Genomic DNA, 22,227 nt, shown 5'->3' on the forward strand with positions numbered 1-22,227 from the left:
ACAATACAAGGAACACAAAGTCTGTTCGTGAAGATACATGGGCTCGGGTTGTTTCTAATGCTCTGTTTCTTCCCAAGTTCTACCGACTGTCTTGACCAAGTCTTGCTCAGTGATTGATTTCCCACTAGTAAAGTATCCCGCTGCGATCTTAGCGTCGATTTCAACACGCGAGTCCGGCGGGATGAGATGCTCTAGAGATAGGGTCATCGTTGATTGCCAATCACGCCAGCATTTAAAAAGTTACCCACCTGGTAGATCATAGCGCTTCAAAATTGGAATTCCAGATTGGACAATCGCGTTGTATTTCCTGAGGTAAGCGTGTCAGCTATTATCAATGAGTGTTATTTATGATCCACGCACATATCGCTCATGGAAACCATGTTATCGATCTTCTTGATGCCGAGCCAGTGTAGTACATCCGGCATGAGTGCCTGGAATCGCATGTCCTTTACACCAGCGATAAGCTCCGTGGACTTGAAGTACTTATCAGCAGAGTCGCCACCGCGTTTCCGAAGATTATAGACCAAGTACCTGAGGAGGTGTTGTGAACCTGGGAGTACGGAAAAAGAATTGATATTTACTTTGTGACTTCGCCTAGGGCTCTGCCCTCTTTGCGGAAGTACACGACAAGGCCGACTCCACCTCTCTGGGCGCAACGAATACACTCTTCGATCGCATAAACCAAATAAGGTTTGCAGGTGCAGATGTCGGATCCAAAGACATCAGAACCATTACCTGATAATTATGAACATTCAGATATGATGGAAAACAGATGGAGAGACATACATTCATCATGTACACGCAAGGTCAGTTCCTTGGACTCATCGTACAGGAAGGCAGGGTTTCCAACTTGAAAGAGCGGTCAGCAGAAAGTTTGTAGACGAACGACAACACGAACAAATGTAAACTGTCAGATTGCCGATGGGAGGGAGGAAGACCTTGATATCGGGGCGGGTAATCAATTCAGGATACATCCCTCCAGTGTCTTCGAAAAGAGCACGGCGAAGCAGGCTCTCGGATCTGGCGCAGGATTAGAAACTAGTAGATTGAGACAGCAGTGGTTACTTACATTTTAAAACGTTCAGCAATGCCAGGCAGATACCATACTGGCTCAACAGCGGCTTTACTGGTGGTGATCTCTACACCAGAATAAGCGTCACTCTCTGTTCCATCGACGTTTTTCAGAGGACGCGTGGCCAAGACAATCTTGCCGTCCACCTCGAGCTCGCCTTTCCTCGCAGTCTCGTCAATTTCACTGAGTTTGATGTGCGCCTTTGTAACTGCTATACTGGGACGAACATCGAGTCCAAGTTCATCGACCTCTTTTCTAAATACCTGAGGCACAAGGTGTCCCCAGGGGTCAAATGAGACGATCTTGTGTGGATCTGACCATGCAGGCTGCGGAGGAATAGGCACGGGCGGCTCAGTCATGGAATAATCGGGCTTATGGGTAGGGTTAAGAGTCCCCATAGCTATAGCAAGGGCGCGATAGATCGAATATGAACCGGAGTGAGCACCAAGAGCATTGCGTTGCTTGACTGAGGAAGGTAAACGTGAACAGATCACAGGTCCTCTCAAGGAGGGATCGGGTGCACCCCATTGTATTGGAAAAGGTTTGATTCCATGTTGGTCAGGATGAGCTGTAGAGGTCGAAATTAGTTAAAGTTAACAATAGAAGCGTGTGAAAGGTAGTGTCTACAATATCTGACAACTCTAGATCTATCGAGAAAGACTTACTAGTCAAAAGCACTCTACCAGGGTACAGAGCCTTCTCTCGCTCTCTATCGGTTAGAATGTGATCTGACGGAGTGCTCGCTGGCGATGTTGAAGCCAGGTGGACTTTGCTCAAGGAAGAGGAGGGCGATAGCAGCAAAGAAGGTGGAGTTGGTGAATCATTGTGGCCTGTGATAGGAGTCCCATGACTTGGTGGGCTTCCAACAAGAGTGGTAAACGCATCCAACTGATTTGTGAGCTGTATCAGTCTTCATGTTTATAGCCTGGAGCGTTATTTTACCTTGGCCTGCAGGGTCTGTTGAGAGACCTGAAGTGCGCTGAGTTGGGCTAAGATCTGAGTCAAGAGAGCGTCAGAGGACATGATCGTATGAAACAGGAAGAGGTGGTGGTGGGGCGGTGATAGTGTGCGTCGTACGAGCGAATTGTGCCGTGCTCGCTTTAAAGGCTCCCAATGATATCTACAAGAGTAGGATCCGAGGCGAATTGGAGAAATGCTGCACGATTAGCCGGAAGTCACACGTAAGTCAAGGGGCGAGAGTCGCCGATCGTTTCTTCTTGAACACCTTCCTATTTCGAACACATACAGAAATTATTGTACGAATCGTAGCACAAGTAACAGTAACATAGTACATAGTGTGGCATATTCATATCAAGCTCAAAGTCATTTCAAATGACTCACTAGCTAATCCTCCGAGTCCGAGTCCAACTTCTCAAAGTCCGGCATGATGTCTGTCTCTGTCATCTCGTTCCACGCTTGACGAAGTTGGAACACTACCTCCATTACAGGTCCCCTCTCGCCGTTCCAGTTTTCAATTTGTTCGTCCAAGCATGCAAACGAAGCCGAGCGACGAATGAAACGTGATCGCCGATTAGCAGTAGTCTGTCCGACTCCATGGTGATCCAAGGTAGGGGGCTTTGACCTATCATCCGTGCGGTTCACAAGTTTCTGCCAAGCAGCCTCTTCCTCGGTTTCCTCTTCCATTTCTTGTAATATTGCTCCAGTTTCCGGTGACTCTCTTGGAATCTTCGCGACAGGACCATGGACAGAAGTGTCGCTGCCTTCGGATCTGCTTTCTCTAGCAAGAATTTCGGTCGTAACCTTTTCCAGCGTGGGGAGGGTCTTCGTTGGCTTCGGGAAATGTTGAGCCTGCTGCGATACGGAACCACGCCTCACAATCGAAACACTGCGAAGCTGATGCTCCGACTTGTGCCTCAATAGCACATGCTTTGGAGCAGTCGAGTTGGAACATGCCCTCTGCATGATGTTGCGATAATGGTAGTCGCCTTGGCCGCCTAGAGTACGCAAAGAATCTGCGCGAGCACATTCGGGAGAGCAAAACCAGAAATCATGATCTTCGATGGTCGGTTTGCCGCAAAAGCATTGTTTGACACCAGTATGGGTCGATGTAAAAGCATCGGTAAAAATGAGAGGGTTCATTCTGAAAGATCAGTGACTTACAACCGCTACCATGTACATGGCTTATATAGCCATTGAATCTTGCACGCTTTACTGTGGCGGAACACTCGTAATGGAAGTAGCCCGTGGACTAATGCAGTTGTGGGCATTCAGGAGTACGATTTAATGGCTGTCGTTTTGTGGAGTAAGTGCAAAGCGGCACTACAATGAGCACAATACTTACCCAATATTGGAGATGCGTTCGACGCACAGATGTCTGGCCTCCCAATGGGAGTTGCCTGTGGACGAATGATGTGGCGGGTTATCATTCGGGAATGTCCACTGGCTGACATTGTGCGAGGCTAGTCCAAAACTGAACTGCAATGAATACGACACTCAACATACATCTTCACACCGGTGAGATTGCGCCTTAGAAGTGTCGAAGACTAGATCGGTATATATAGCAAGTAGATCCCCTAGTCATTGGATGTCAATCGGGAAAAATAAAAGTTGATATTAGGAAAGAGACTGCAGAGCTCCTGAGCACGAGCAAAGATAATATTGAGCATACTCATCAGCTCTATTGATGAGCCAACATGACGGCTTGAATTGGAGGGAGAAGCTAAGTTGTTAATAAGGTTATAATCGTGCGAAACTCCTTCCTTTTGCGAACGCGATAGTGAATTTTGTAATACTACATACCTTGAACGGAACGTTAGGACCTAGCAGGACTCGCCTCAGCTTCAGCCAGTATCAGCAGCCTCCATGCGCAAGCAGCTTGATCCTCGTATACCTGTACTAATTAACAATAATGTCAAGAAAAATCACCGGTCCTTCATAGTTTTGGTCGGTGATAAGGGAAGGGACCAGGTATGTAGATGCAGCTCTAGTATGCCGACCGTCTTTGACTCTGACTGTTTCTAGATTGTGAATCTCCACTTTTTGCTTTCACAAGCGCGTGTATCAGCACGCCCTTCAGTACTATGGTGCTATAAAAAGGATCTTGGTTTCACCGCGTGAGTGACATCATATTGCTTTGTAAAAAGACCTAAGATGGTCTGCAGAGCACGAAAAAAGCGAGAGGCAAAAATCAAACGGGACGTGAAGAGAGGTGTGCGGGAGGCAAACGAGCAAAATCCATTCGAAATTTTTGTGACTGTCACAGATATCCGTTATACGTGCGTGAGCATTGATAATTTCCAGGCGCAAGCTTATGATCCTCTAGCTATTATAAAGAGTCGCACCGTATATTGGGAAACACCTATGGAATGTGCATTCTGCAAGACTTTGAGGCAATCACACCCAATCTCCTGGCACGCACTATTGAAACGGTAGAGGGCGGCGGATTAGTGGTGCTTCTCCTAAAAACAATGTCGTCTTTGAAGCAATTGTACACTCTTACCATGGTGCGATATCACCATCTCATCCAGGGGGTCGCTCACTGATTTTTTTTGCAGGATGTACATGCCAGATACAGAACCTCAGCTCATGATTCGGTAGTTGCGCGATTTAACGAACGGTTTATTCTCTCCCTGGGATCTTGCTCGGACTGCTTGGTTTTGGATGATGAACTGAATGTCTTACCCATATCTAAAGCCAAGGATATCATCCCGATTGAAGAGGAACGCGGGAAGGGTAAGGCAGACTCCGAGCTCAAGGACCTCAAGGATAGTCTGGCAGACACAAAACCTGTGGGGGAGCTCGTAAAACTCGCCAAAACCATAGATCAGGCTCAAGCTGTTCTAACGTTTGTTGATGCGATTGCCGAGAAGACACTCTCATCCACCGTCACGCTCACCGCTGCTCGAGGTCGCGGTAAATCTGCGGCACTAGGCTTGGCAATCGCTGCCGCTCTCGCTCATGGATACTCAAATATTTTTATTACGAGTCCCAGTCCAGAAAACTTGAATACGCTTTTTGAATTTATCTTCAAGGGTATGGATGCTCTCGGTTACGAGGAGCACTTGGACTACGATATTGCACAAAGCACGAATCCAGAGTTTAATAAGGCCATCGTCCGCGTAAATGTGTTCCGTCAGCATCGTCAGACCATTCAGGTGGGTACTTCTGTCTCGGCGTTGGGGCGCAGATTCTGACAAAGAAATTCTCAGTATATCCAACCCGAGGATGCACACGTTCTTGGTCAGGCTGAACTAGTTGTCATCGATGAGGCAGCCGCCATCCCCCTTCCCCTTGTCCGCAATCTCCTGGGCCCGTACCTTGTTTTCATGGCATCGACCATCAATGGATACGAGGGCACAGGTCGCTCTCTTTCTCTCAAACTTATTCAACAACTCCGTGAAAGTACCCGACCTTCACTCACAAAAGATGCTGTTGCGCCTGCTGAAGATGGCGCTACTGCCTCAACCTCCAAAAAGCCCACACGCTCCGCTGCCCCTAAAGCTCGAACCCTTCGTGAAATCAAGCTTGAAACACCTATCCGATACTCTGCCGGCGATCGCGTCGAAAAATGGCTCAATGGCCTTCTTTGTTTGGATGCAACGATCGTACCAAAGGCCGCTCAACAGGGCTGCCCGCACCCTTCTTCGTGCGAGCTGTACTATGTCAGCCGAGATACGCTCTTTAGCTACCACCCTGCATCAGAGGTGTTCTTGCAACGTATGATGGCGTTGTATGTCGCTAGTCACTACAAAAATCAACCAAATGATCTCCAGTTGATGTCAGATGCCCCAGCGCATCACCTTTTCGTGCTCCTACCCCCTATAGCAGACGACGAGTCTCATCTTCCGGAGCCACTTGTCGTGCTGCAAGTTGCACTGGAGGGGAATATCAGCAAAGGCGCCATCATGGATGGCTTGAGCCGCGGTTTGCGTGCAGGAGGTGACATGATCCCTTGGCTTGTCTCCCAACAGTTCCAAGAAAGCAAATTTGCACTACTCTCTGGTGCCCGGATTGTAAGGATCGCAACCCATCCTGATTATGCAAATGTGAGTTAGCTGCAATGTATAATTTAGCCCGTGATTCATTAGCCAACCAGATGGGGTATGGATCCCGCGCTCTGAAAGCGCTAAATTCCTTCTATAGTGGAGAGTATTTCAACTTGGATGAAGCTATTCCTGCCGAACCCACCTACCCAGATGCAGCCGCGTTAGATCCGGTGAGTGCGATGTCCGTTTCAGATATTTTTGTAAAATCATATGTGTTCGGTGAAGGGAACGGATCTTCAGACGGATTACCCCAGAGTGCGTGCTCCTGAGGCGATGCCCCCACTTCTCCAGAGATTATCAGAAAGGAAACCTGAATCGTTGGATTACCTTGGAGTCTCGTATGGGCTAACGCCTCAGCTTCTTCGGTGATATATTTTTGTTCGATCCAGTAATTCATATTAATCTTTCGACTCCAGCTTTTGGAAGAGGGCTGGATATGTACCATTATATGTCCGTCAAACGCAAAGTGAGCTGACGGGAGAGCACACATGTGTTATGGTCCGGGGACTTAACAGTTCTACGGATGGCGAACTTGAATGGATGGGCGAGTTCTCGAAAGGTGCGTTCGTCTGATTATCCATACGGAACTCGACCACATGTAGGGCGTAGATTTCAGGCGGCGGTTCCTATCTCTGCTCTCTTTCAAGTTCCGTGAGTTTGGTACCGTCACTGCGCTCAGTGTGCTCGAGGCTGCGAATGTGGGCGTAAAGAAGCTCGATGGAGAGAAGTCGCGAGGTAAGATTGTTTTCAAGGCCTTTCAAGGGTTCGTTGACTGATGCTATTTTTAGCTATTGGATCGCCAGAGCTCTCCATCCTCATGTCACCATTTGACCTGAAGCGTCTAGAGTCATATGCCAATAACATGCTTGACTATCATGTTATCCTCGACCTACTTCCAGCAGTAGCATCTTTGTATTTCGAAGGGCGGTTAGGAGATGACGTAAAGTTGAGCGCAGTTCAGGCCTCTATTCTACTTGGTCTCGGTCTTCAACGAAAAACCATCGAGGAAGTGGAGGTATATTCTTTCATCATATGCATTGAGTGATACTCAGGGGCGTGATTCTCCAGGGCGAGCTATCGCTGCCAGTTGCACAGGCGCTAGCTTTGTTTGCGAAGGTTATCCGCAAGGTAACAAAACACCTTGTCGACATCCAGAAGGCTTCGATTGGCGCTGATATCCCGTTGGCTTTGCCAACCACGACTTTACGTGTTGGGGATGATGGCGAGCATACGCAATGGAAACCTGTTGACACAAACATCGAAGATGAGTTAAACGAAGCCGGCGACGAAGCAACGAATGCGCTTCGTGAAAAGCAACGCCAGATGATTGACTCTTTAGATCTGAGCAAGTGAGTGTGATTGTACCCTCCATCTGCTGCGGGTATGGATTGACGGGTTCGGGCATCTATAATGTGATTTATGATCATGCTTCATAGGTATGCTATCAACGATAGCGGCGCAGATTGGAGTGTCGCTGAGTCGAGGCTTGCAAAGGGGGGAGCTACTGTCATTAGTGTGAAGACGACGGAACCTATCGCTGGCAAGAAGCGGAAAGCGGAGGGTGGAGATGAGAAGGATAAAAAACCGACGAGAAGGGGTAAGAAGTCGAAGCGCTGAACTATATAACACAAGAAATCTGCTCGCGCGGATGGATAAGTATTCAACATTTCTTACCTTCGGTAGTAGCGAAGACTGAATGTCATTTGCCTGGACAAGAAAAGGGGCCCCGTCTAACCTAAAATGGAGAGCATGCGTGGCGTCGAGGTAGAATGCTTCCGCGAGATGAATCAATGAAACGCTGCATGTGTTCTATTAATACGGAGCGCGACCACGAAGTACAATATTTACGGAATCGGAAGACGAGGAACAATGTGATTACAACAATAATATTCGGATTTATTTATTTATCGTATGATGCGGTTTCATTCCGCGTGTGGTCAGCGTAATAGCAGAACAATTTTGCACTGCCAATGGCACGCTGTGGCACGCACGTCAACCGTCGCGACGCATTTTTGATAGATGACAAGAAGATGATGCAAGAACCCGTCTGATCCGGTTGTTACCGGTCCAGGTTAGTATGTAATCGACTAGTATCAACGTTCCTGCAAAACGCTTTAAACTTGCAACGAGGTCATACTAACTTATATCCATTCCTCTAAGCTTGTGTTTGCCGCTTATCGTAGCCGTAGCTGGGTTTTTAGACCGCACAAGCCTCTTGCTAGGCTGCATCAGGCTAAGGCGCCAACTCACCTATCCCTAGCCGACACGGAGGCACTTTGCAATTTTGGATCCGCAACGTCACAATGAATTGAGGTCACTAGGGTCCAGTAAAGACCCGAAGGCACTGCTGGCACTGTCAGCTGAGGAGTCAACATTTATCATAGTATCTGATCACCCCCATAATTGTGTGGGGAAGGCATTTGTCGACATGAAGCGTGAGTACTCGGTTTCAATCCATTTCGGTACTTCGCCTAAGATCTTGCTATACTTATGTTACTTTAGGTGCCTGACAGATTAGTGTTCCTGATCTCGTTCTCGATATAAAGTCATACAGAGGCGGCATGCCGCAGTCCTAAGGCATACCCTCACTGATCAATCCTTATCCCACTCCCATCATGGCACCAAAATTTTTGCGCGAGCTCATCCCGCGTAGAGAGAAGCGTGCGGCCTCTGGTAGCGTAGTGGTCGCTTTCAAGGATCTCTCGTGGGTGCAGTGGGTTCAGTTTTGGTCTGGGTCAGTACCCTCCTTAGCTTCGCGTCATCATCATCTTAACACGTGTTGCACTAGCTGGCTTGCCTGGACGTGCGACGCCATCGATTTCTTCGCAGTGTCACTCACAGTAAACCTCCTGGCAAAGCAATTTAACCAGTCGACAACTTCGATCGTGCGCTTTTTTGATCCTTCCTTCGCTACTTGTGCGCTAATGCACACCGCGGTCACAGACGACCGCTATAACGTTGACCCTTTTATTCCGACCTGCCGGCGCTGTGAGCATCATTCCCGCTGTCTATCGGTAACTAAACTTGACTTATCATTCCCTAGATTATTTTCGGTATCTTATCTGATCGATTTGGTCGCAAGTGGCCATTGGTGTTCAATCTCCTTCTCTGCTGTGTCTTTGAGCTTGCAACTGGCTTTGTCAACACATTTCCGCAATTCCTCGGCGTTCGTGCTATATTCGGTATCGCCATGGGTGGAATATGGGGACTTTCGTCGGCATCAGCTCTTGAGAACTTGCCTGTCGAACTTCGTGGGATTGGAAGTGGAGTTTTGCAGGAAGGCTATGCTGTTGGATACCTGCTCGCAGCTGTGATAAACTTGACCCTGGTAGCCCAACACGGATGGCGGGTCCTTTTCTGGACTGCATCAGGCATCAGCTTCTTTGCTGCAGTCATTCGTATGGTCGTCCCAGAGAGCGCGTTCTTCCTGCGTGCCAAAGAACAAGAGAGGGAGAGAGGGACCAATACCTCCCAGAAAACTAAAACCTTCATTAAAGAAACGAAGGCGATGCTCAAGCGTCACTGGCTCTTATGCATTTATGCTGTACTCTTAATGACAGGTGAGTATTCTCTTGTCTCTAACAATCGACATATTAACATTTCTGTGCAGGTTTCAACTTCTTGTCTCACGGTTCACAGGTAAGTGCATGAAAATTCGCCGGGCGGGCTCATAATGACACACGTTCAGGATTTGTATCCCACGTTCCTCGAGGATAGCAAGAGTTTTAGCACTCACGACGCCACTGTCGCGACCATTATTGGCAACTGTGTGAGTCTTATAAAATTACTCGTATGCAAGCTCTAAATGTGCACTAACAGGGTGCGGTTGCGTGAGTTGTCAATTGATTCTACATGCATTTCAGGTTCTGAGGGTCATACAGCGGTGGTGCTATTGCTGGAACAGTGAGCCAGTACATCGGACGCCGTCTGACGATTGTGTATGTGTATTCAATCAATGATGGTTTCATGACTTTGCTCAAATTTTATCAGAATTTTCATTCTTCTCGTTGGAGGTAAGCACTAATCCTGATGATATGGAATGAAAATCATGTTCTCTGGCAGCGTTCATTCCATTATGGGTTCTACCCACCTCATTTTCTGCCCTCTCTGCTGGGGCATTCTGTATCCAAGTCGGTGTTCAAGGCGCTTGGGGTGTCGTACGTCTTCTCCTACTCTTGTTGCGAATCCGACCTCAAAAATAAACGTATTAGATCCCGATCCAACTGGCTGAGATGTCTCCGCCAGCTTTCAGAGCAACATTTCCTGGTGTTGCTTACCAGATCGGCAACGTAGGTTGAATGAACATCATGCGATAGTTGTGGCTAATATATTCGCGGTAGATGATATCGGCAGCATCAGCTCAGATTGAAGCCAGTGAGTGGATAGTCACAATTTATTCCGTGAACAAAGTTCTTAATGTACATTAGCTGGTGCTGCCAACTTAAAGACAACGGTCATAAAGAACGGAGTTCCTACTCAGGAGCCAAATTATGCAACTGTAAGTAACAGAGTTCCACTACCACACAGTCTTATTCATCACTTGATCAGGTGCAAGCAATCTTCATTGGTGTCGTTTCTGCATTCGTAGTGATTATCACAATCATTGGGCCTGAGTAAGACTCGCGCGCCCACTTGGACCTACATACCCTTACCTTCTTTTAGAAACCACGGCTCACATTTCGAGAACCACAAGACTGCCTTCGAAGAAGGAGGCGGAAGAGATGATGCTGTGGCTGATAGCGCATCACAAACGTCATTTCGCGAAGGCAACTCGGAGAAGAACAGCGCTTAGGCTGCGTGAGCGCCTCGGCCCTCTGCCTCTGTATGATCATGATCGTAGTATTTATTTATCTACAGTTAATCATGTGTTTGAAACACAGAAACGACTTTGTGTACTATATTTACACGACCGTAACGCATCTCCGAGGCTCCAGTATATCTTTCCCATGTAAACATATACTTCATGACTACAGTAATTTTTATACCTTTGCAACCATTTGTGCACGTTGATTTCGGACTGCTTAGAATCTTACCATTTCCCCATTAGCCTTAGCAAAAAACATTGTATTGGCTGCATGTACTTGCTCAAAGCTGCCACATCATCACTCGAGAACATGATATCACATACTATCCGTTACGGTCTATTCGTGATGGACCTCTATTTCGTGAGTCACACTGGCCGAATTTAGGCAGACATTCGTGATTTGTGATTGATTCGGCGCGATTGATTAGGACGCTACTAGGAAATATGTGAGCTACAGTATGTACAGAGAATTATATGGAGCTAAATGCAAATCATTAATTATTGCTGAGGGAATGTACTAGTATGTAGATGTGGGTATTGATATATTGGTTGATTGTGAAGTTCGTGACTCGGATGTGGGGGTTGCACGAAAAATATGGTGGATATGGTGCAGAATACTGAAAACAGATGCATGTGAGATGACGGATGTATGATTCAGAAATGTGGTGGTGGTGAGTGTCCAGGCTGGGCAAAACTGGAGGTTGCAGTGAAATATTCTTGCAGGTGCCATTTGCAACATCCACGAGTGCAGCCTGGATCCTAGACTCATACTCGGGGTCGGCAGATGACACCAGCTTGCCTCGGTGACGCCCCATGGCGTGGCGATTGAATATTGAGCCCTGCTCAGCGCTCACCGGCACTTGCTCGCAGACTCTGACTGCAGCTGCCACGAAATGCGCTGTTCAATTTAATGTCCGACGTCGGCAGCCACGGCAGGTGACACTGATTCGCTGCTGTCACACTGAAAACGGGATCTCTGCCATTTCCCAACGGTTTTGTTTTGTTTCACTTGGAATATGTTAGTATAGTGTGTAGAACATACTCAGTAAAGTGACTCGACAATTACTTTAAAATTGAGTGCTGTAGACAAAAATCACGAAATGGTGGCCCGTCACGAACAGACCGTACTACGGATAGTATGTATGTGGCTGATTTTTCAGGAAAAATATATTAGCGTGCCAAACTGAGACTTGATGGTAAAAATTTGAAATGACCTTTGCATGCATTTATTTTGTGGGCCCTTTTGCAAGTTCTCATTTCAAACTTGACAACATGCAGTGCGCAGGGTCTATATAGCTCATCATCCAAGTGCCAACTGATCGGCTCAGCCTGGGTTTTTGTGCTGTTGCGGAGTAATCGAGGAAATATTTGGTGTTGTTTCAGTGGCCCATGATCTGTGCCATGGCCACCAGCTTGACAAATTAATGGGTCGATTTTAATGAACGAGTTTGCAACGCCCCCGGGTTACGTTGCAAAAACGTTGATGGCATCGATGGGCTTGATACTACTATCCCTTCCACTGCAATCGGCACCCCACAGAAGTCGGCACTTTCACAAAACTCGTATTTCTAGCTACTTAAACACAAAATTCTTAACATCTGTATCATTCTCTCTCTAATACAACTCATTACGAGGTTGAACGACCACGATTAAAGCAGAATTGAGTGAGATAGTCGAAAGTGCCGAAGTCACGCAGAAATGTCACCTGCCGATACATGCCATGACGGAGTTTCAAATTGCATGCCGACTGGTGCAGCGCTGCGCGTCCGCATTCGCAAGTTTAAGTTAGCAGCGGTAGACGAGGAAAGCTGCGAGCTTCGTCAGACCCGACATATGAGCCACGCATTCAGGTTTCAATTCAGAGAATTGCAAATGGGTTATACTGCAGCAAAAGAACAGAATGTGAGTCGTGTTTCGTCATGTTACAATGCACATGGTCTCCCTATATATCCACCTCGATTTTGCAACTACGGCACTAATAACAGTCGCCCTCGTACTTAGGTATATCTACTATTCAATACTATACTTGCTCATTCGAACGAATACTAATTGACCTTGCCCACTTGCGTGACTGCCGACTTCTGTGGCCCACCTGGGGTGCCGATTGCAGTGGAAGGGATAGTAGAGATAACCAAATTTCGGGCATAATTAAAGGCCAGAAGGCCCGGGCCCTATTGCCAATGTCACGTGACATAGTAAATTTCAAATACTGCAGGCCAAACACCTACCACCTGCCAGTGGGTGTTGATGTACCTGCCACCGCCATCTGGCCTTCCTACCCGAGTTTTTTAAGGAGAAATGAGAACTTCTGTCAGCTGATACATGATGCATACCCTCCAGGCCAAGATTGCAGGCCGACGATCTCGTGTTGAACTGTTTGCCCAATATCCCTTTCAGAGTTTTCGCTGACTTGGAATTATTATGAACCTACACTGTACAGCAATGCTGGCCTTACCACTCTGGCAGGCCTGCCATTTATTTAAGGCACGCTGGTGTGAAGGACAAGAATTCATCTACGAGTGGTCAGTCATCTCCCAATCAAGGGATAACCTGGAGGCCTTCCAACTTGGCAACGTCGAAGGCCAGATAGACCAGACACAATGCCATATCGTGGAGACATATTCTAGGTCTATCCCTCACCAACTGTAATGCCTCCTAGCCATGCGGTTCTTATAAAAGACCGGGAGGTACGATGACACCGCCATCTTCAAAGCTGGAATCTTTGGATATCCAAGTCCTTCAACTGTAGAGCATAACTGCATTGCCTGTACACTCGACTCACCCCGATGCTACCTCGGAAAAGGCACTCTGGCCAGTCCTTTGGGCAATCTTCATCCGTATGTCTCAGTTGACTTGCCTCCGCATGACAATACATATTCATATGTAATATGATAGTCATCGGCTGGAAGAAGCACTCCTCCTCCCTCACCTACTGCAAAGCAACGTCCAACTAAACGTCTCACGCTATCGAATGGAACAACAGCAGATCGTGTTCCGGCTCCGGGTCATTCATGCGATCATATAATTCCATTCTCTGATAATGGCAATCCTGGCGTGTCGGTCGGAAACATCTTGAATGGTAGATGTGTGTTGGACAGTCCAGAACCTAGTTTCAAGGCGGGGCCTCACAAAGTAGCCTTGCAGGTACACTCAATGCATGTTCTAATCCGATCAAGGTCTGATATTTAATTCGCAGTGGCCTGGTTATGATGATTCGGATCCCAGACACATCACAGTCAATCCGAATACCAAACAGGAACTCGCAGTTGCGGTGTGTACTGCAATGCATAAGTTTTACTCATCTGCATCAGTGAGTAATACCCTCAATAATCGGTTTTGGGCCAGAGCTAACCGAGTCCATAGAAAATGACGCCTTCGGTCAAATCTGACCCTTGGACCCTCTGTTCACGAGTCCGATTAAAAGATATCTTGCTCACGTCCATACATTTGGACGCAGCTGGTGTGTGGCTTCCGGAATTTTATGTACTGCGGTAGTGGTATTGTTGGATTCGTTGAGTCGAATTTACGCTTGTTACACATAAGTAATAATGTTACATAATGCGGCAGGACAATGGCATATACCTGCAGGTAGTGTTGTAGTGTAGGTTAATATAAGAAGATCATGATGCACAAAGGAGTTTGGCAGGTTCGAAAATCGAGGGCTCTACTGCTACTGTAACATGCGCGGACTCGGTGGCATCTTTTACAGGCAGCGATCGGTGGGCAGGGCTAGTTTGGGTACAGCACTGGGAAAGAAGTTGGCATCACCTTCAGAGCCTCACTAGCACTCCCGAGCCCCGCACTGCACCGTACAAGATAGCGAAGTACGACGTCGCTTTGTCGCTCACTCCCGCATATGCCCTTTTTTGGTAATTTGAAATTTAACACAGGTTCACGCCACAATATGCTCACTACCCAGTGCCCACTAGTGCACTAGTCGACGTCTAGATGTACAATGGGATGCGACCTCTGTATGTTCGTTGCAACAAACGGTCCTTATGTAACCAACAGTCGTCACCAAGGCTGACTAGGTTGACACGCGGTATTTTATATGCTAATATTGTTTTAGTCTGCCTCCACCCTGCAATTGTTGGAGACAGACATCGGGATTCGGTAAGCTGTCTCGGGAAACATATTGTTTTAATCTCTCATGCTATGTTCATTGAGTCTCGTGTTTATAGCTGTTGCAACGTACGGTCTACTACCATGAACCAGCTGTTCCCGATTATTGGACCACCCGCAGTTGGTGAGCTTTGGCTTAGGCCGTCAGACTCCATGAGGCGCATCATTACTCCAAGGACTAGGTTTTGCTGACTCGGATAGGCGCCAGATATCGACAGGTCTCACGTTGCGTTGCACGTGCATCAAAGACACTTTGCCAGTCTCAAAGTCTCCTAGTGACCCAATTACGCTTGATGACGCCGCCGTTTAACGGAAGGAAATTACGTTCATTGTGTTACGATGTGTGTCGTTGAGTGGTTAGTGTTTCGCTTTATGATTCACAATTTACTGGACAACTTTGAATGGTCGCTTTGCCGCCGGACAACTAGCGCTTCATAACGCGCACTGCTTTGTCGACCGTGTCGAAGCGATGAGCAGTATATAATACGCAGGTGCTTAGGATGGGCTCCTCACAAACAACTCAAACATCTAAGATTCTCCAGCGCAGAATTTCTATCCTAGCTTTATTCACTCTAGTATGGAATACATGCAGCCAAACCAAATGATTGTGAACTCTGGTGGAGCCGGGTCTCTTGGGGTAAGCCTCCATGTTCTTTCCGTATTTCCTCTTATGCAAAAATGACATTAGTACTATATTCGGAATGCCAATCCTTCCCCTCACCCCTCGATGGTGGGCGCCGAGATGCCACTATATTGGGAGTTGAGAGATGGAAGAATAGCGAAGCGTGTTCCACGCTCGCGAGAATTCACTCCTTCTCAGCAGAGCTTCCCCGGTATCACGTTTAGCGCTGATGGTTGGTACGGTGTACGCGTGAAAGATATTCTGAAGGGGACAGTCGTCGTTGATCGTCCGACTGACGCTGTATTCGCTCATCACGGCTGGCGAGAAACTACTCTGGCGATAAAGGTGAGCATAGCCTGTCTCTGATATGATAGTTTGTGTTTACCAATTCACGTAGTGGCCCGGATACCTACCCCCCAGATCTTCGGATGCATCTCGTCGGCGCTTTAAAGTACTGGATAATAACGTACCGATGACTCGTCAAGGTTTTGCCATAGAGATTGCCAGTCAGATTCGACATCTTGACGACCATGCAAGGGTATGTGTAATCTTGAGATTGACACAAAATTACTGACTCGTCGGTTATCAGGATAAGCCTGTTGCACATGGTTGGGAAGATTGGGCGTTCAGCAAAAACAACGTTCGTGCGTCGGACGTGTATATCCTATCAGCCCATTATTACAGGAATGCTTGGATCCCTGAGCTCTACGTCATTAATATGGAATAATGTTTTCCGGTAGCCTCCTTTCCCCTGTAGCCCTATAGCACGGACAACACTAGCACCCCCTATACGATTCACGACAGTCCATTGCATGCCTTGTGCCTACCTTAAAATATATTTAGTCAGTTTAATATCTATCCTTCTTATTACGATAGCTTCGCGCGAATGCATATCTTACCCTGTTTAAGTACAAAAATGGAAATTCAACTGCGCAATGCCCTGGTTTGTGATTGAGAAGCGAAGACTGGAACCTCGTGGGGTGTGATGTTGTATGATAGTCTCCACAACTGCCCTCTAAAGAAGAGACGATCAGCCATGAGACGACTAGTGTATTGGCAATTTGGTCCTCGAGGCTACACAGCATTTCAAGATACATATAACCACCACCTTGTGCGATAGTGGAAGATGATCCATCTCTTCTACCATCCCTTCGAGATACAAAACATTAACCTACCACATGAAAAATGGGCGCGTCAGTGTCCTCCCCCATGCAAGGTCTTCGGATCATTGCTGGCATCGTTTTTAGAATCGTCGAAGAAATTCGGTCATCAGAGATCTTCGAAAATCCCACTTTTACGAACCTTGCACATGCCAGAGACTCGCGCTCCCAAAGGCAAGCTAATAGGACACCAATGGCAGAATGGCAGGAAGAAGATCGTATTGATATAGATACGGGAGGAATCAGAGGGGAAATAGATGAGTTCCCAGCTACTCGAGCTCCACCCGTCACTGGGAGAAACGTCGAAGAATTTCACTCTGCACAAACAAATGTGTGGCAGAGGCCGAGCGAAGTGGGGATACATGCTTCAGAAGAAACCCCGCGCAGGCGTCTTTATGAAACACCAGAGCGTTGCGCCGCAGTACTCCAGATGAAGACGAAGGAAGAAGGCGTCTCGCCCACGAAGTCGGCCAATAAAGGCAAGAACGTATTCGTTGTCCGGTTGCATTTTGACTCAACTCGAGGGTGCAGCCGATATTACTATAACTGAAAATACCATAAATAGGAAGGAGGACCCGCAGACCCTGGAGAAACACAGCGCGTTCCAGCTCGTGAGCATCCCCAGTGAGGAGGAGATACAATTAGCGAAGCACAGAGTCCAATACCAAGAGGGACTATTCCATTTCGCAGCGACAGGAGTTTCTGGCGCAGGAAAGTCATCGCTGATCAACGCCTTTCGAGGCCTTCGAAATAGAGACGAGGGAGCAGCACTAACGGGTGTGGTTGAGACGACCGCAAATATCGCTAGATTCCCAGACCCAAACCCCAAAAATCCATTCGTTTGGTATGATGTCCCAGGGTCCGGCACGTTGAACATACCGGATTGGCAATATTTCACTGCACAGGGACTCTATGTTTTCGACTGCATTATCATCCTTTTCGACACCCGCTTTACAATGACCGACCTTGCTATGCTGGTCAATTGTCGGCGTTTGAACATTCCTACTTATATCGTGCGGTCGAAATCAGACTCACATATCAGAAACATCATCAAGGAGTCGGGTTACGACAGCGATGAAGATGAAGACCGCTCGCGTCGCAACGCATTGTATAGCTCCGCACGCGAGCAGTACATCGCTGAAACTCGCGCCACCGTCAAGTACAACCTTCAGGAGGCGAAGTTACCCGATCAGAGGGTGTACATTGTCGCCAACAGCACTATGGTCTCCACAGTGAGAGACCAGAAACTATCGGAGAAGACGATAGACGAACTAGAGTTGATGCGAGATCTCTTTAGGGAAGCTCAGTCAAGGCGTTGTGGTAAAGGTATCGATCGCTCATAGACATACAAAGTTTAAAGTCTGGAGCCCCGTCTGTTGTCCAATTGTGACAGTTGGTATGTGCCGCGTGTACGAGAAGTTACAAAAAGAGTGACGTAGTCCAGCTGGTGTCCTGTCCATCGGTGACCGATGCATCAGTGCCAATCGGGTTTGCCAGCAGAGCATCTTATATGTGAATTCAGGTACTATTACACCCTGATTGATTGACCCACATTGGTAGTTCTGCAATCGTATCAAGCACCAGTGATGTTTATGGATCTGGCCTGATTTTCATAGCTTCATAAAAGTGGTTGAAAGAACTATGACCAATTCGACGCAAGACAGCTGCAAGGTTCTGAAAACATCAGGTACCGGCGTGGGACGCAGTGGACGACGAGAGGGCGGACGAAAGCGTTATTCACGATGAGCGCGGAGTGGACAATATGGGGTTATCATATAACACCCGGAGGAAGCGAACAATGATTGGAGGAGTACGAAATAAGTACTTATCGTCATTCCGCAGTTCATTCTTGAATATTCAACGTTCGATATCAATATGGCATCACTAGGTGAGCTAGGCTTGATCCAGACGAGCTCGGTTTGTGGCTGAAATTTTATTCGGCGTAAGTCTGCACGCCGCAAGAGACTGTGCATTCCTACAAGCTGCGGTTACTTCGGAATCGGTGTGAAGGAGCGAGCGGGTGACGGAGTTGACCAAGTATTTCGGAGTCTTTAGACACGTGGGAATTACTGACGACCTCCGAGCCTGTACTAATCGACTTACTACTTTCTTCTTGAATCTTGACTAGCGGTGATTATGTGTGGAGCATCACATCAACAGCTTCTATATCGGACCTATCAATAAAATGGACCACTCAGTCGATACAGCTCCGTCTGTCATGGTACAAGCGACCAACGTCCACCCTAGGTATATATCAAGCCCTCCGCTGTGATCGTACGCGACAAGCTCGGTACAGATCCGACAAATTGTAACCCATAGAATCGCAGAATTCTATAAGCAAGACGCGGCGAACAAACCGTGACCAAATTCGAATCAGTAGATTGTTCGAACGGGTTCGAATTTGTTCAAGATGTGATGCCTATCGTTAACTGACATATGCATAGCTCATCGATGACTCTGTAGCAGGTGCTTTAAACGTCACTTGGAAGCAGAAATGTAATTCAATCAGTATGTAAAGGATTCATCCCCTTCCTTAGGATCATCTCGCGCTTACCTTGATTTGTTAGGCCCAGCGGTTGTCGTATCCTCGTCAGCATGTAATCTGAGATACAACGTTAAAAAGTTGAAATTACTGTTACGAAGCCGATCATGCAGGACTCCTGGGCCTGAGTCAACAATGAAGGTTTGATTTGAGTGATATCAGAAGCATCACTTTCTGTGGAGAATTACTTGATGCCGTGAAAAGAACCATATTAATGGCCGGGTTGCCCACTGGGTGCCTGAGGCTAAGGGGATACTGACCGTCCTCTCGCGAATATAAGCATACTTAATCTGATGCTGACCTTCTTTCGAGGTTAGACTATCTCTATCATGCCATCGAGATTTATTCGCGAGCTCATCCCGCGTCGCGAGGCTCGTACCTCTCTTGGTGGTGTAGTCGCTGCGCTCAAAAGTCTCACCTGGGTGCAGTGGGCTCAGTTCTGGTCTGGGTCAGTGTCCTACTTCCATTGCGCTTCATACTATCATCCTCATCACATCACAATAGCTGGTTTGCTTGGGCGTGCGACGCCATTGATTACGTCGCAGTATCGCTCACAGTACCGCGCTTGTCTACGCAATTTGGAAAGTCAACGAGTGCGATCGTACGCCCTTTCCTTTCTTTTGTTATTTGCGCCACTGATGCACGACTCAAACATGATTGAAGACGACCGCCTTAACATTGACGCTCTTATTACGATCAGTCGGCGCCGTAAGTGTCACACCTGCCACTATTCTCCACTAAACTTACCATTTCCTAGGTGATATTTGGTATGATATCTGACCGGTATGGTCGCAAGTGGCCCTTGGTCGTTAATCTCCTTATCTGCTGCGTCATTGAACTGGGAACTGGCTTTGTCGACACCTTTTCACAATTCCTCGCCCTTCGTGCCCTATTCGGTATCGCTATGGGTGGAATATGGGGACTTTCATCATCCTCGGCTCTTGAGAACTTACCTGTTGAGCTTCGCGGGCTTGCAAGTGGGATTTTGCAGGAAGGCTATATTGTCGGGTACATTTTTGCAGCTGTTGTAAACCTGACCTTGGTAGCTCAATACGGATGGCGGTCGCTTTTCTGGACCGGAGCAGGCATCACTTTTTTCGCCGCAGTCGTCCGTGCTCTTGTTCCTGAAAGTCCGTTCTTCTTGCATGTCAAGGAACAAGAGAAGGAGAAAGGGACCGATACATCGCAGAGTTTCCTCAGGAAAACAAAGGAGATGCTTAAGCATCACTGGCTCTTATGCATTTATGCGGTGCTCTTGATGTCAGGTCTGACTTTCATTTACTTGTCAACAACGAACATACCAACACCTCTCTGCAGGGCTTAATTTCTTGTCTCACGGTTCACAGGCATGCTCATATACCATGTATGAACATGCACTCGATAATGTCATGTCCATCTAGGATCTATTTCCCACGTACCTCCAGATCACCAAGGGCTTCAGTGCTCACGATGCCACTGTCGCGACCATTATTAGCAACTGCGTGAGTCTTGTAAACTTATCTGCTTGTCAAATCTCAACATGCCAAACAGGGAGCTTCTGTGTGAGTTCTTGGTTGGTTCTGCATGCAGCCAAAGCCCTGAGGGTCATACAGCGGCGGTGCCATGGGTGGATGGGGGAGCCAGTACATTGGACGCCGCCTGATGATCATGTATGTGCATTCAATAAATGATATTTCCATGGCTCCACTCACCTTCATTTGAGATGCTGTGTGCTTCTCGTCGGAGGTAAGCACCGATCCTAGTAATATAAAACGAGACTTATGTTCTCTCGCAGTGTTCATTCCATTATGGGTTCTGCCCTCGTCATTCTCTGCCCTCTCTGCTGGAGGATTCTGTGTTCAAGTTGGTGTTCAGGGCGCTTGGGGCGTTGTATGTGTTCGCCTAATCTCATTGTGAACTTGACTCACAACATAATTGTAGATCCCGATTCAACTGGCCGAGATGTCACCACCAGCATTCAGGGCGACTTTCCCTGGTGTCGTTTACCAGCTCGGCAATGTAGGTCGCGTGGACACGCACAATCAATCTAGCTAACATGTTCGTGGTAGATGGTTGCGGCAGCATCAGCACAAATTGAAGCCAGTGAGTAGATAGTCACATTCCCGCTCATAAATGAAGTTCTTAACTTAATCAGCTGGCGGCGACAACTTGAAGACAACTATCATGGAGAATGGAGTCCTTACAGTGGTCCCAGACTATGCAACGGCGAGTCACTGAAATTCCCTCCCGCACGGTCTCATTCATATTCCATCAGGTGCAAGCCATCTTCATTGGTTCGGTTGCTATATTCGTAATCGTTATCGCACTTATTGTGCCCGAGTAAGTTCTGCGCATGTCCTTGGACAGACAAATGCTCACATTCCCCTAGAAAACACGGTTCTCATTTCGACGACGCCGATGACACTGACGGGGAGGAGGCTACAGATCACAAATCACAAATGTCATCTCGTGAAGTGGACGAGAAGAGCAGCGCTTAGTATTTCATTACTTATCTATCACGAGACGAGATCATTATGTCCATTTGAATGAACGGGGTTTACCCTCAAGTTAATAACCTTTCCAGCGGTGCCGCTTGCTGCCAATGGTCCTGGCAACATCAGTCCGGCAGTCAATTGTGCGGAACCTCCACGTGAGCCTTATTTTTCTGAATAGTCTCTTATTCCATGTCGTTAGTTTGCTCAGTTGTCAACATGACAATTCAATTTTCGGAGCACCGCGTGAGTATAACTGTGACAGAGCAAGCTAGGGTCTGAAAGCTACAAGATAGTCGAGAAAAAATGATAGCAGTACAGCACCATTTTTGCTGGTAGAAAGCGCAAATGGCTCGGTATGATGAGGCAAGTGACTACCAAAAGTAGACACCACAAACAAGTGCAGTATGCGCAAGACGCCCGAAAAA

The 22,227-nt window shown here is 47.4% G+C and overlaps 8 protein-coding genes across 8 annotated transcripts; 6 read left to right on the forward strand and 2 right to left on the reverse strand.

Annotated features, from left to right (window-relative positions):
• Positions 1-10: 10 nt before the first annotated feature.
• Positions 11-2,272, reverse strand: F5891DRAFT_253161 (GTP cyclohydrolase N terminal-domain-containing protein). Its single transcript, XM_041371083.1, has 9 exons — positions 2,015-2,272; positions 1,738-1,960; positions 1,070-1,640; positions 899-1,020; positions 787-849; positions 582-735; positions 361-531; positions 249-307; positions 11-191 (listed from the first exon to the last, which is right to left on the reverse strand). Exons 1-9 carry the CDS (start codon positions 2,093-2,095, stop codon positions 55-57), a joined length of 1,581 nt encoding a protein of 526 aa, XP_041226952.1. The 5' UTR covers positions 2,096-2,272; the 3' UTR covers positions 11-54.
• Positions 2,256-3,416, reverse strand: F5891DRAFT_253291 (uncharacterized protein). The gene is made up of 2 exons (XM_041371085.1): positions 3,375-3,416; positions 2,256-3,320 (listed from the first exon to the last, which is right to left on the reverse strand). Exon 2 carries the CDS (start codon positions 3,170-3,172, stop codon positions 2,417-2,419), a length of 756 nt encoding a protein of 251 aa, XP_041226953.1. The 5' UTR covers positions 3,173-3,320; positions 3,375-3,416; the 3' UTR covers positions 2,256-2,416.
• Positions 3,417-3,844: 428 nt separating this feature from the next.
• F5891DRAFT_1029123 (GNAT acetyltransferase 2-domain-containing protein) lies at positions 3,845-7,960 on the forward strand. The gene is made up of 13 exons (XM_041361516.1): positions 3,845-4,000; positions 4,055-4,146; positions 4,195-4,308; positions 4,356-4,536; positions 4,588-5,187; positions 5,242-6,078; positions 6,129-6,248; positions 6,304-6,443; positions 6,495-6,637; positions 6,688-6,813; positions 6,867-7,093; positions 7,147-7,427; positions 7,515-7,960. Exons 1-13 carry the CDS (start codon positions 3,896-3,898, stop codon positions 7,693-7,695), a joined length of 3,147 nt encoding a protein of 1,048 aa, XP_041226954.1. The 5' UTR covers positions 3,845-3,895; the 3' UTR covers positions 7,696-7,960.
• Positions 7,961-8,197: 237 nt separating this feature from the next.
• On the forward strand, positions 8,198-11,202 carry F5891DRAFT_1029127 (carboxylic acid transporter protein). The gene is made up of 15 exons (XM_041361517.1): positions 8,198-8,812; positions 8,867-8,963; positions 9,022-9,066; positions 9,122-9,638; positions 9,689-9,717; positions 9,767-9,847; positions 9,898-9,908; positions 9,960-10,016; positions 10,069-10,091; positions 10,141-10,235; positions 10,290-10,367; positions 10,419-10,452; positions 10,506-10,576; positions 10,627-10,691; positions 10,741-11,202. Exons 1-15 carry the CDS (start codon positions 8,694-8,696, stop codon positions 10,868-10,870), a joined length of 1,452 nt encoding a protein of 483 aa, XP_041226955.1. The 5' UTR covers positions 8,198-8,693; the 3' UTR covers positions 10,871-11,202.
• A 2,259-nt stretch (positions 11,203-13,461) lies between these two features.
• F5891DRAFT_253517 (uncharacterized protein) lies at positions 13,462-14,685 on the forward strand. The gene is made up of 4 exons (XM_041371087.1): positions 13,462-13,719; positions 13,778-14,026; positions 14,079-14,192; positions 14,246-14,685. The coding sequence occupies exons 1-4, from the start codon at positions 13,669-13,671 to the stop codon at positions 14,375-14,377; spliced, it is 546 nt and encodes a 181-aa protein (XP_041226956.1). The 5' UTR covers positions 13,462-13,668; the 3' UTR covers positions 14,378-14,685.
• A 672-nt stretch (positions 14,686-15,357) lies between these two features.
• F5891DRAFT_253580 (uncharacterized protein) lies at positions 15,358-16,414 on the forward strand. The gene is made up of 4 exons (XM_041371088.1): positions 15,358-15,641; positions 15,693-15,971; positions 16,024-16,164; positions 16,216-16,414. The coding sequence occupies exons 1-4, from the start codon at positions 15,582-15,584 to the stop codon at positions 16,351-16,353; spliced, it is 618 nt and encodes a 205-aa protein (XP_041226957.1). The 5' UTR covers positions 15,358-15,581; the 3' UTR covers positions 16,354-16,414.
• A 983-nt stretch (positions 16,415-17,397) lies between these two features.
• F5891DRAFT_950618 (P-loop containing nucleoside triphosphate hydrolase protein) lies at positions 17,398-18,129 on the forward strand (the record flags this gene model as incomplete). Its single annotated transcript, XM_041374985.1, has 1 exon — positions 17,398-18,129. A coding segment is annotated over one exon (732 nt), but the record flags the coding sequence as incomplete, so codon positions are not given.
• A 1,528-nt stretch (positions 18,130-19,657) lies between these two features.
• F5891DRAFT_1108209 (carboxylic acid transporter protein) lies at positions 19,658-21,886 on the forward strand (the record flags this gene model as incomplete). The annotated part of the gene is given in 15 exon segments (XM_041363687.1): positions 19,658-19,776; positions 19,833-19,929; positions 19,992-20,036; positions 20,086-20,593; positions 20,646-20,713; positions 20,729-20,809; positions 20,859-20,869; positions 20,921-20,977; positions 21,031-21,053; positions 21,103-21,197; positions 21,249-21,326; positions 21,377-21,410; positions 21,463-21,533; positions 21,583-21,647; positions 21,697-21,886. The coding sequence occupies 15 exon segments, from the start codon at positions 19,658-19,660 to the stop codon at positions 21,803-21,805; spliced, it is 1,461 nt and encodes a 486-aa protein (XP_041226959.1). The 3' UTR covers positions 21,806-21,886.
• Between the last annotated feature and the right edge of the window lie 341 nt (positions 21,887-22,227).

The sequence above is a fragment of the Suillus fuscotomentosus genome (assembly GCF_016647785.1).
Source record: "Suillus fuscotomentosus strain FC203 chromosome Unknown F5891scaffold_22, whole genome shotgun sequence".
NCBI lineage: Eukaryota > Fungi > Basidiomycota > Agaricomycetes > Boletales > Suillaceae > Suillus > Suillus fuscotomentosus.